The following is a 13,800-nucleotide window of genomic DNA, read 5'->3' as shown; positions in this document are numbered from 1 at the left end:
CTAAGATTTACAGTTTCATTGATGAAACAAGTGAAAAGTGTAAGTGAAGGGAGTTTTCATTAAAAAGTGAGGCATCGTTAATGGTCCGAATGGGATATCAAAAATCCAATGTCTTAACAATTTAAGCAATTTGGAAAACCCTATCAACACTCAACCTCTCCTTTCTTTTTCAGTTCAATTTTTAAATTCAATAACCAAATACGTAATCAAACTAAATTCGAATTTAACATATTCAACCAAAACATCAACTACATTTAAAAGTTGTTCTTGAATATTTATTTCGTGGTAACATTTTGATTATAGCCATAATCACTTATTTGGCCTTCTAACATTATTTAAAAAATTATTTTCGCCTTAAACTTGCGATATTTGTCAAACCACCTAAAATGGATGGAAAAATTAACGTCAGCGTAGCACCCATGTGGACTCCAATTAATTAATTTTTTTAAAAAAATAAAAATAGTTTAAAATATAAAAGTATAAAAATTATAAAAAAATATATATATCTTTTTAAAATTTTAATTAATCACTAAAGTGACATGCACATAGACTGCAATGTGGACACTACGTCGATAAAATTAACACACATTAATTTTTCCATCTATTTTGAGATGATTTGATAAATAATACAAATTCAAAATTAAAAGAAGAATGAAAATTAAATGAAAGACTAGAATAACTATTCATTATACATGAATACAGGAATTGAATCTTTTATCATTACATTTAATAGAATGTAGATATGGTATTGCCACATCATCTATTAGACAACTTGTGACTTTGTCATGTAATCTAGCATTATAAGTTTTGTAAAAATGATAGATTTAGTCAATTATATTTTTAAAAAATTAGTTTAATAAGCCAACTTATTCGGTACTACTAATCTGGAGGACTAAAATACAATTTCATAGACATTTGATTTACCCTTTAATTAAATTTGATTAGAAAATGGGCACATGAAAAGACCAATAATCCAAATATGTCGTTGTAAAAAGGACTTGTCCTTTGAAAATTATTTAATCCACTTACTAACCATTTTGTCCATAGAACATTTGGGCAGCGACCGGTGCCTCGCTTGTCCACGTATGAAATTATATCTTTACCCCTATAAATCACCCTATTTCGTTTTATATTGGGCGGGACTAACTTGACTTTTTTTGTACCTGCTCCACCCCCTCAAATAGTAAGATCCCATATCAACGTAGTGAGTTTGGCACTGCTTCCAATTGTACACTCTCGTATCGAGTATTAAAACGGAAAAATTCATTAGATAATCAACTATTGGTTTTAAATTATTTTAGCGATGAATCAATAATTCAAAGTGTTTTTCTTGCGTATTCTTGATAAATAAATTTTTATATATAGATGTAGGAGGATCTGTTTGGAAAGTAAGAAGCCCTTTTGACATCTCTTCATCTGTAAAGAATTCTCAGTGTAAAATTCAGAGACAAAGGACTGATCTTTGAATAAGAAAAAGAATGGATTTGAGGGATCCCAAATGAATTGGCTTATTCGGAAAAACTCAGTACATACTATTTTAGTTGAAAATTAGAACTCACTTTTTTTTTTTTTTTGCACATCTAAAATTTTCAATTTGTACAGATTGTATTGTCTCATTCTATTTAATTCTGATCACATTGTCGAAATATTGTATACGGTTGCAAATAAAAAATTATTAATTTATTTACTATTTATAGTAACAAAGATTTAATATATTATTCGTTATTTGAGTTTGACATTTTTTATATGTATTCTTAGAACTTGTATTTTATATGTTTAGTCTGAGATAAATTATTTTATTTAATGTATGGGATGATTTATTTTATTTGTTTGTTTATAAAATTTATTGATGAATATTTTATTTTATTTTTAAAATTTATTTAATTTCAGTTATTTGATATTTAAGAATCTTATTTATATATATTAAATATATTTAAAAATATCGATAAATCCAACGAGATTATATAATAATATAATTAATGGAAGAGAAATTTCATACATATAGAAAGCAAAATTGTGGGAATTAGGGTTTTATTATGCCCAAATGAGTGGTTGGAATCTGCGTAGTGGATTTGGAGAAGAGTGTATAAATTAATGTTTATGTTTACAAGGGAATATGTATATAGTATATTATTTTAAAACGTATAGTATTTTGATATTAATTTTAACATCTACTACTAATATAATCCGTCCAATTTAATTATTAAAATTGAAATATCATAATTTTTTTCATTTATATTACAAAAAAAAATTAATGAGGGGGTTTAACTTTTGGGTTTTAAGTACTTAAATTTGAGTTTTATTGTGCACAATTTTCGTCTCCATTTTCACTGTATGTTGTTGTTGTGATTTGCATTGATTTGATTATATTTTTAATTGTTTGTACATGTATTTCTAATGGTTAAAATATTCTCTAAGTCTTTGTACTCTTCATACATTCTGAATTTAGTCTTTATATTTTTCATATCTCAAAATTCAAGTCTAACAGTTAACATCATTATAGTTCTTCTATTAAATTCAATAGTATGACATATTAAAATAAATAAATTTTAACGGCATTAACAATTGGACTTGCATTTTTAAATCCGAAAAGTAAAGGAACTAAATTTCTTAAAATAAAAATAAGAAAACGAAATTCCAAGTATACAAAGAGCATGGAAACCTAGAACGTAATTGTGATTGTACATTATTTGTACTTGTAAACTTACCTTTAAATTTTGTCTAAATTTAATCTAGATGGATTGTATTAAAGAAATATTAATTCAATATACTTAAATTTTGGACTACTTTGAAAATATTTAGAAAGAAACAGATAGGTTCTTGTATTTTAAAGATACTTAAAAAACTTTTAATTGATAGAATGAAACTAATGGGAGAAAAGTTTGTTTATGTTTTCAATTTAGGAATTATTTTATGGATTTTTCTCACCATATTACTTATAGTATTTTTTCAATTCTTTAATGATATTTCAGTAAATTTTTTAAATCATAGTTTTGGTAATTTTTTGCCTTAGAACTATTAACCCTGAACTCCGACCCCAACTTTAAACCCTAAATCTCAAACTCAAACACCAAATCTCAAACTATGAACCTTGAATTATGAATCCAAACCTTAAATCCTAAATTTTGAGTGTAGAGTTTGAGGCTTGAGGTTTAGGGTTCGGAATTCGAGCTTCAGAGTTAAAAAATTACTAATATTATGTACTAATGACATGGAAAAATTATTAAATTATTAATAAATAATTAAAAATGAATCATAAATGATGTGATAAGAAGGATCTATAAAATAATTTTCGGGTTTGGAGGGAAGGTGTTAGGATATGAATCATTGAGTTGATGGGCAAATTGAGAGGTTAGAGTAAGATAGGTTTGAGGTTGTTGCAATTTAGCAGCTGTTTAATAAAAATTGGAGTGGAATTGAAATAGATATAGAAGGAAAATTAGTAGTGTAGTTTTGTCCCTCCTGCACCATTGGTAATTGCAGTATATGAATATAATAAAATATAAAATATAGGCTTACTTTTGCTTATGAAAAAAAGGAAGGAAAAGATAGAAAAGAAGAAAGGAAAAAAGAAGGAAAAGAGTAGCAGTAAAAAGGAATCAATCAAAGTCCCTCAAAACGTATTTACTACTTTTTCTCTTTAATTTGTTTGTTGTTTTCCTTTCTCACCCTAAATAACCTTTTAACATCACATCCACAAAAGCAAGAAAGAAAGATGTAGAGAAATACTAGGAGTAGGCCTCTTTTCTCTTCTCTTTCTTTTTAGTATTATTTTCTTTGAAAATTTTATTAAAATTGGTGTAATGTATGTATGGTAACCCCCCCCCCTCATCAAGTGTCATTTTCAACAACCATTCACTTCATACTTCATACCTTGTCATTTCTTCTCTATCTTTCTATCTCCAATCCCTGCAACTACCCCCCCCCCTTTCCTTCTACACCATTGATCACCACACCCAATCTGAAGAAACCCCAAGGATTTTTCACCTGAATCTATTTTACTTCAAACCCTTTTTCTCTCTCTCTCTCTCTCTTTCTAGGATATATCTCCCAATTAACACCTCTCTTTAAATTCATAGATATATAAAGGAAAGACCTAATACTTATTGTTGAACCACAAACAGTGGGAAAGAGTAGGAGGAGTGATTAGGAGAGTGGAAGTGATTGTTTGGGTGTTAAGAAAGAAAAGATGGAGCTATTCCCAGATTTATCCTTGCAGATCAGCCCTCCAAACCCCAAACCTACATCCACATGTAGGACAAGGGAGGAAGACATAGATTTGGGTTTCTGGAAGAGACCTCTGGACTCAAGGAACTCCATATCTTCAATGGCTAAACCTGATAACTGCATCGACCTATCTTTGTCCAATCCTAGGATTTCAGAGTCCAACTCCAACCACCTTCAACTCCTCCACAACGGCACCGCCAATTGCAATGGTAACCTTTTCCACGCCTATAACCAAAACCACTTCCCCTACCATCACAAGCATCTCCAACATCCCCTACTGTATCAGCACCAGCAGCAGCGGCAACAACAACAACAAGGGCTGGGGCAAGAGCTTGGCTTCTTGCGACCCATAAGGGGAATTCCCGTCTACCAAAACCCTCCTCCTCCGCCTTTTCCATTTGCTCAACAACCTTTAGATTCATCTTTAGCTTCCTCTCCTTCTTCTTTGGCTAGTAATACTATTAATACCAGCAGCACAAGCTTGAGCCCCTTTCAGTCTCAAGGGTTGATGAGATCGAGATTCATGTCAAGGTTTCCAGCCAAACGAAGCATGAGAGCTCCAAGGATGCGGTGGACGACTACACTCCATGCTCGCTTTGTTCATGCTGTGGAGTTATTGGGTGGTCACGAAAGTATGTTTTATTTATCCTTCTTTTCTTCTTCTACTATTCACTTTTCAGCCCTTCTTTTCTTTCACCATTGCTTCGTTTGATTTTCAAGCATCTTTGGGGGAAAAAGGAAGGGTATTATTTTAATTGAGTTATGAGTTATATTAACTATTATAGTCCTCCCATTTTATATTTATTCTGTATTCTTCTTCTTGTGGGGGTTTTAGGAGCTACACCCAAGTCAGTTCTTGAGCTAATGGATGTCAAAGATCTTACCTTAGCACATGTTAAATCCCATCTACAGGTAAAATAAATTTGTCATCCTTGTTTGCCATATAATCTCACCAGGGTTTCATCTACTTGCAGGCTTTCCATCTAACCTATAATCTTCAACTATTTACTTTTAAGCTATCTGCAACTTTGGCTTTCTCCTTTTCTTACTATAACTTCTTCCTCAACCCCGGTTCCATTACTATTCCCTTTTTTCTCTTTAAAAAAAAAACTATTTTTTCTCGAAATACTGAAAGAAAGAGAGAGAGAAAAAAAAAAGGTAAATATAAACAAATTCAAGTACAACAGCACAATCATTTCTCAATGATATCTTCCTCACATAAATTTCTTGTAAATCTCTTCCTTAAGCACGGTTAAACCCTCCTGTTTAACATTTCTCGTCTTCAAAGATGTTGAACCCAATCAGGATTTTTTTTTTTCAGTTTGAAGACATTTTTTTATCTATGTAAAATTAAACTTCTGTTTTGGTCAGAGTGTAACATTAAACTTCATATAATATAAAAAAGAATTTAAAGCCTTTGGGAGAGAACCCCCCACCAGTCCCGTCCTCGTTATATATACATATATCCCATTTCTTTTTTACAGCAAGTACTTGCATGCACTGTGTTACACTTAGAGAACCGTTTATCATTGGTCTACTTTCTGATTTTTACTTTATTTATCCTTCTTATATATAACCTACAAAAAGGGATAAAAATGATGGTGATCAAGTTTTATTTTATTACCCTACTCTTCAGCTATCCTAACGCATTAATCTTATTTACTCCTAGTTAATTGTCCCTTTTTTCCCCTACTCGCAGATGTATCGAACTGTGAAGACCACAGACAGAGCAGCTGCATCTTCTGGTAAGTATGCAATGTTACTTCATCATGTTGACTTTTATACAACCAATATGCATTATCTAAGGCAGTCTATGCTAATGCATCAGCGAACCCACCATTTCCTCTCGCAATACACGTTGTAATTGCACTTGGCCTCTTGCTTCCATCGTGCCATCAATCTTTGAGAAACCATACAGTTCCATTTTAGGCACAAGTGGATTGCTATTTTTGGGCTTGGTTCAATGACCAAACCATTGACACTGAAACACTTCCCAAGTAGTTTTAATAGCTACCAATATTCAGCAGCTTTTGAGTCCATTGTTCCAAATGGTCTCGAGAATAGTGCTAAAGCTGGTCCCTTTTTCTTTTCATAAATTTGGGTTTTAAATAAAACTTAATTTTGTTTAATTAATTTAAACAGGACAATCAGATGCATTTGAGAATGGATCATCTGGGGATACTTCTGAAGATTTGATGATGGACATTCAAAACCCAAGGAGATCTGAGGTGTCAGTTCAGCAGGGAAGATCATCATCATCATCAAATGCTTATCAAGACAAGGAGTACCATGGCCTTTGGAGCAATTCATCAAGGTTAGTATCTCCTCTCTACCCTCCTTCCTAATATACAGTATTTCACACTTCACTTAATGTAGTTCAAGCTTAGTTTAGTTTATATCATCTTGTTTCCCTTTCTGCGGTCGTTTTGTAATGCATTAATATCTCGTATATAGGGTTAAAAACATATATAAGTTTATCGTACAGTAAGACAAGATTGTTTTGTTTTGATTTGTCCGTTTGTTTGACAAGAACAGACAAACAGCTTATCTATTTTCAAGGGATCTTTTGTTTCTCTAGTTGATGAATTAAGAAATGTAATAAAATCAAAATAAAAAGAAGCCCTTAATATTCTTCCTCTCCACTATCACATGCATGCAAAGACAACAAACATAGTTACATTGCATGCAAGATATCACAAAAAAGAAGAAGTGACTTGGGTACTTTGTTCTGTCTGTCGAGTTTTGGACTACCATAAAAGGCTGAAACTCCGTGACAGAGTGTAATTTACGGCAAGGATCTCGAAAAAAATGCTTTTGTTACACTTATTATAAATTATAATAGTAATGCAACTACTACTACTACAAATTGTTGTTTTGGTGTGGGTAATGGTAAAAAGGAAAGCACCCACTCCCCTCTATAACATTCCAAGACTTGAGAATCCTGAAAGACAAATCCATCCTAAAAAAATGAAGATATCTCTTTCCTTTGGATTTTGTGGGCTCATATATAGGGCTAATAAATGGGGCCTACAAATGGAAAACTTAGTGTCAAAGCTAAACTCTGAGATGGCCCCATTAGTGGAAATCTTGTTGGTATTAAAGCTATAGAATTATATTTATAAACATGCAACTTTGAACCTTATTTGTGTGTGGTTATGGGCAATGGGCAATCACATGGGTTCTTCACTTTTATTTCAATCAGCATAAAATAAAAATGTAAAGTGTGAGCAACTATACTACTATTAACATAACATAAACAAAGACAGTAAAAGATAACTTTCTTTTCTCACTTTGCTTTTTCTTCTTCATTGTTTCCTTTCCCACTGATAGGAAATATTCTCTCATTGTCTCTTTATTTATTTATTTTTAAACAGGGAAGCTTGGTTGCATGGGAAACCCAAGGACTCTGCTGGAAACGTACCATCTCTCCAGGTACTAATTTCGAACCCTTTCTTTCTTAATAACCTTTGGTTTCCAACTTTTTTCCCCATTCTGATGCAAATTTATATTTTTAGCAATGAACCAAATAATTTAGACCCCCCAAGAAAAAAGGTGTAGTAAGAAAGAGGCATAATAGTAGTAGTAAGTAGTAACTTTTTTTGCTCTTCTTTCTTCATTGAGCCATGCACAATTTCAACATGCTATGCTTTTCAAATGTTGAACCCATTTTTCTAATATCCAGATATTTACAAAGTCTAGTAGGTGGGGCTATTTAGTAATTTTGGCAGAAAAAGAAAAGAGAAAAGGTGATTTAATTATGTCTAAAAAAGCTCTTCCCTATTCTCTAAAGAATCCTTTCTCCGTGCATCACCAATCTCTCACTGCACTTGTATTATACCTCAAAACCTAATCCCTTGACCCATGCATCAACCTCATTGGGTTTCACATTGAAACATTCATGGTTTATGGTTATGGATCAGTGAGTATGGTTAAAAGATGGATAATATGCAGCAGAACAGTCATAAAATATAACGTTAAAGACTGATAACAATAATGGAGATAAAGTCTTGGGAGTAGCACACAGGAGAGGGACTGTAGCAGGCTTTCAAAATTTTGTACCCTATACCTCTAAAGCTTTCCTTTTTCAATTTCTTTTTCCCTAAAACTAAATATATGTATATATATATTCCAGAGTCAAAGTGTCCTTTGATTATCCCATTACCTCAGTTACTCAAACACAGTTGCCTTGTGGCGACTGCTCAATGAATGCTCATACATATATAGTATTAGGCTAGCTACTGATTTATTGCTTTTTCTTTGTCTTGTTTTCATGGTTTTCATCTTTATTTTATTTCATTTTGTTTTGTATTGTTGCAGAAGGATATGGATCCAAAGTGCTTAAGCCATGAGAGAGTATCAGATGGAAGTTCATCAAGCCTATCAGGGACAAGCCCTAAGAAGCCTAATTTGGAATTTACCTTGGGGGTACTGCCACATTGATATAAAAGAAATATCTATATAACCAAAAAAAAAGAATATTTTTTTTACATCTTTGTGTGCGTACTACTACTCATTTTGAAATGATTATAATCTCTGATCTGAAGAGGGAAGTGAAGTAGCTGGTGAAAGAGAATCAGGTACCCTTTCAGAAAAAAAAATATATTCAGAGGAAAAGGAAAAGAGAGCTAAAGAAAGTGAAGGAGACAAGAAAGACAGAAAGCGACAAAGGAAGAGAATGGCAGTGGTTAAAAAATTAACCCCAAAAACCAAAAGCAAACAAAGGAAAGAAAAAAAGCACACGTCCTTCCTATCAAGCTGCTGCTGCAACTGTGCCTGTCTGTGACTGTGAGAGATCCAAATCAACATATTATGTTACTAAGTAAATATAATCAATCTAATTGATTTTGTATGTTTTGCACTTTGAGACAGAGGGAGGATGATCGTGATGATGAAGAAAAGGAAATTGAGAGAAAAGTGAGTGAGTGAGCGAGTGACCCTTTAACTATCTTTTGAAGCTATGAAGTGATCCTTGGTAATTGTAATGGAGCACTTTACATTCTATAAAATATTTTTTTTAGAATTTTCTTTTTTGAGCAAAGGATTTTTCAATTATTCTCCATTTTCTTAATTCCTAGGCATTGTCACATGCTGTACACTTTGTGAGGAAAAATAAAAATAATACTAAAAAGCTTTGAAGAATATGAGGTAGGAAATATGTATATAAAGGTATAATTATTACACTAAAATTAATTTGGGTAAAATACAAAAAGAAAGAGTGTTTAAAAAGTAAAAGCTTTCAATTCCCTTTCTCAAAAAATCACATATCCATCAAAGGTTATAAAAAGTACTAGTCAAAAGCAAAAGGTTAAAAAAAGAAACTTAGTAAAGAAATCAATTTTTATACAACATGATATGAATGATGAGCCCCTCTTAAATTTAGTCTTTCTAAGCTTCCATCTGATCTCCATGAAGAATGGAAAATCTTATGGGTTGTTTCTTTTTGTGTGCGTGTTTGATGTAAAAATTTGAAGGATTGTTATGCAACAAATAAGGAATCTAAAAGCCGAAAATATTGAAATCAAGAGGGTGTGAAGAACCCCACAACACAACTTTAAACACAAAAATCAAACAGAATGATTGAAGAAAAAAAAGTAGTAAATATAGAGAAGGCTAGGGAGTTTTAATTAAGACGACAACAACAGCAACATGTAGTCTTCTGCACACATAAAGATTCCTACCACAAATATTTGTTTTGTAGTCAGATGTTTCCTTCTATAAACACCAAATTTTATGCCTTTGGCTTACATAGATGGCTTGTATAATTTTCGATTTGAATGTGCATTTGCATGGCTCAAGTTATGATTACCAGGTAGCACAAAAATGGGTCCAATACATATTTGTTGTTTGGTCACAATCGTGGATCAAGGACCCCAAATTCCAAACATCCGAAATGACTAAAGTACCCCTAATCTTTCTTTATTAAGCAAATTTTGTGGCGAGGAATTCAGGGATTCTCTTTTTTGGAAAACAAAACAAAAGAAGACAAACTCGATGCGCCCCACCCCACATCAATTGGTCCACGAATGATGCTATTAATCTTTTAATCTCCTTCAACATTTGGCAATCCCTAAAACAAGTAAAGCCTTGCACAAGACATATGGTTGAGTAATAAAAACATGTATGGTCCAATAGGAGCCATTACTCCTTACTAAAACCATATACAAGTACGTGACGAAGAGGAAAGCTTTGCCAGGTGACGGTTCACAGACAGAAGCAAATCACTGATTCACACATTATAAACAAGTAATGCTTATGATTCCAACTCCTTTCTTAGGTTTGGATGTCACTTTAGCCATAAACTTTTAGGCTTTTGTGAGATAACTTGCATACGCTCTTTAGAAGGCAATGGGTTAAAATTCATAAAACCTTTGGGGGGAATGGATTTCTCTCTCTCTCTCTCTTTGAGTTGCTTTGATTAGGTTACTTGAAGACTTTAAGCATTAGCACATATGGGAGAAGATAAAGTGATTAGATGAAAAGAAAGAAAAAGGAAATAAAATAAAATAAAAGAAAGGGGTGGGGAAGAGGGTGTTGGTGTTAAAATCCACGAGAATAAAAGAAGGAATAACTTTTCCTTTATTTTCCTTTATTTTGTTTTTCAACTTTTATTTGCTTTGCTGAGGTCTTACACAAAGGGAGGTTTGGCTTAAAGCTTACAGGCCCCATTGTCACACGAGACACCTATTTTATTGGGAATTGAAATAAGTGATGTACATGTATTTTATTTTTAATAAGGATTAAGAAGAAATATACATATATACACCACCCAAAGCCATATACATGTGAGGAAGATATTAATGGAGCAGAGAGATGAAAGTAAGTATTAAATGCAGTCTAGAAAACAGAAAAATTAAAATCAAACTGAGCAAGAAGAAAGTGATATAATGGGATTTAGCTTTAACCAGACAACCCATAAGAATCAAATAAAGTTATGGCCAAAAAAATCAAAGCAATACTCAAAAGCTATTAGGAATTTAATCAATTTTCAACCGTGCAACCTATAAAACATCATTTCATGCATTTTCTTACCAACATGTAAACCCTATCAATCCGGTTTTTTTTTAAGAATTTAGTTAAGGTTTAATTATTTAAAATCAAGAAGAAGAATTTTGAATTAAGGATCCATATGATATATCAATTTTCAACGTATCGTCTATTTTAGAGTCGATAGATTCCTTTGATAAAAAGTATTGTCCATAACTCATGATAAAAGTGTTAGTATTGTGCGTAAGATTAATCATGAAAATGCCCCTATAAAAGTTCTTGCTACCAACCAAGTCATCTGGAACCTTACCTTTGCATCCATATAACACTTTCCTACCACCTGAAATCTTATATCAGCACTATGATTAAACATATATGACTATGTATCTTCTAATGTTACTGCTATGTAAAGAAAAAAGAAATCCTACACAATTGGATCAAGTTGAATGCTGGATCATACAATGTCTGTATATGGATCGTAATTAGGATTCCCCAAACTTAACTTCAAAGTCAGCTACTTAATCATTACTACTAAATTTGTTAGTTAAATTTGACAATCCACCTCAAACAAGTAATCATTCTTACCAACCCTCACTAAAGTACGTGTTGGGATTTTTCCTTTTTAAGGGTACGAGATGTTTGGTGGATTTCAATTGTATCGAAATTGAATTGGACCAAACATTTTAACGAATGATAAAATTATTGTTATTTATCTATAATACTCAAATTTAAATGATATTTTGACCAAATAAATATGGGATTTTGAGAAATAAATTCGGACAAAGGGACAATGATTTGATATTTTGATCAAAGTAAAAACAAAAGGAAAAAAGTGTGTGTGTGTGTGTGCATGCAGGCCAATCCCAGCGTAGCATGGAATTTAGCTTTATCTTTTGCTTTTGCATGGACAAGTGAATATTTGGTGGGAAATTATTTTTACTTAAAAATAAGAAATTTGTCGGTCTTTCTTTTTCAAAGTCATATGGGACAATATATAAACCAGAGAAATGGACCCCCCACTCACTCACTCACCATAGGCGCGTGACGGGTAGTGGCGGGGAGTTTTCAAACTTTTGAAGTGGACAGGACAGAATGAAACGAAGGAAGAGCCGGCTGTCTTCATTAGAAACATGATGATTGTGGTGCCGCCACGTTGCCGTTTTATTACACTCCTCTCTGCATGGTAGCTTTTTAGCAATTATTACCTTCATCATTACACCTCTTTCTTTTAAATGGAAATTATGGTGAGCTAAATTACTATTACTTTAATGTGCAAGGTCCGGGGAAGGAAGCTTGACTTTTGCCTCTTTACTCTTTCGCAACCCACCCACATGCCACTCACTTCATTTTTATTTAACCCCTATTCCTTCAATATTTACATTTTTATTAATTTTTCCATTAATCTTTTAAAAATAATTTAATTATTTTAAAAAATATTAATTAAAACATTGTTACCGTGGTTATCCGCATCATGGTCTAGGGATGATATTGGTTCAGTTCGATCGAATTTTTTTAATTTTTGTAATTGTCCTTTATAATTCAATTCAGCTCAATTCAATCCTAAGTTTTTTTATATTAAATTTTGGTTTTAGAATTTTAAATTTATCTTTAATAAAATGAACTTTGTTTTATGGCTTTTAAATATTATTTAATTTTTAAAAAAATTATAATTTCTAAAATACAATAATTTTTTAAGAACTTTTAAAATATTTTCCCTATTTTTAAACATATAATATTTATTTTTTTATATCATAAAAATATTAAATCAAATATAAATTAAATAAAAAATAGGTTTCGGTTTGGCTTTGAATAATCGAGGTTTTTAAACTAGCATTCCATAAATTGTACAAACACATCGGTTCAAGTTGGATTTCAATTTTTTAATTTTTCTTACTCAGCCTTTTGACAGTTCACGTGCACTCAATGTTGTCATAGTACTATTTGTCACATATACTAACAAATAATTTTAAAATTATAAAAAAAAATCAAAAAATGTAAAAAGTTAATAAAAAGTACATGAAGCACATTTGATTTGTCAAGTGGACTATCATCCTTAAAATTTTAATATTTTAGCTCGTATTTTCGTTAAAAAATCAATTTAACTCTTTTGTAAAATATTAATTGCTAATTTTGACTTTTTAAAAAATTGAGAGTTAAATTTAACTCAACAAAAAGAAAAAGGACCAAATTAACAAAATAGATAAATATTATGGCTAAATTTTACATTGCCTACAAAATTACATGTGTGCCAAATATATTTATAAGCAATATGTTCTATTAGCAGGCCATATTTATTTAGTCGGTGCGTTACTTTATGGATTGGAGAAGGGAATTGCATTAATTTCTTCAAAAAATTTTATTTCTAGGCATAATAATTTATTTGATCCTTTAATTTTATAAAAAAAATTATTTTAGTTTTTTATTTAATTTTTCACCTTATTTGTTCCTTAAATTTGAATTGTTTGTCAAATTACTCCAAAATAGATAAAAAAAAGTTTCTTAAATTTTGTCGACATGGCATATACATAAATTGCCACATGTATGCCACATCAACAATTGATTAAATTTTTTATATTTTTATATTTTTTT

At 31.5% G+C, this 13,800-nt stretch overlaps 1 protein-coding gene across 1 annotated transcript; it reads left to right on the top strand.

The window, feature by feature from the left end:
* The first annotated feature begins 3,709 nt into the window (after positions 1-3,709).
* On the top strand, positions 3,710-9,250 carry LOC107944161 (probable transcription factor KAN2). The gene is made up of 6 exons (XM_041107294.1): positions 3,710-4,859; positions 5,063-5,139; positions 5,927-5,972; positions 6,370-6,541; positions 7,602-7,659; positions 8,545-9,250. Exons 1-6 carry the CDS (start codon positions 4,190-4,192, stop codon positions 8,665-8,667), a joined length of 1,146 nt encoding a protein of 381 aa, XP_040963228.1. The 5' UTR covers positions 3,710-4,189; the 3' UTR covers positions 8,668-9,250.
* The last annotated feature ends 4,550 nt before the right edge of the window (positions 9,251-13,800 follow it).

Source organism: Gossypium hirsutum, chromosome D12, assembly GCF_007990345.1.
Source record: "Gossypium hirsutum isolate 1008001.06 chromosome D12, Gossypium_hirsutum_v2.1, whole genome shotgun sequence".
Taxonomy (NCBI): domain Eukaryota; kingdom Viridiplantae; phylum Streptophyta; class Magnoliopsida; order Malvales; family Malvaceae; genus Gossypium; species Gossypium hirsutum.
This window is presented reverse-complemented; position numbering and strand designations above follow the sequence as displayed.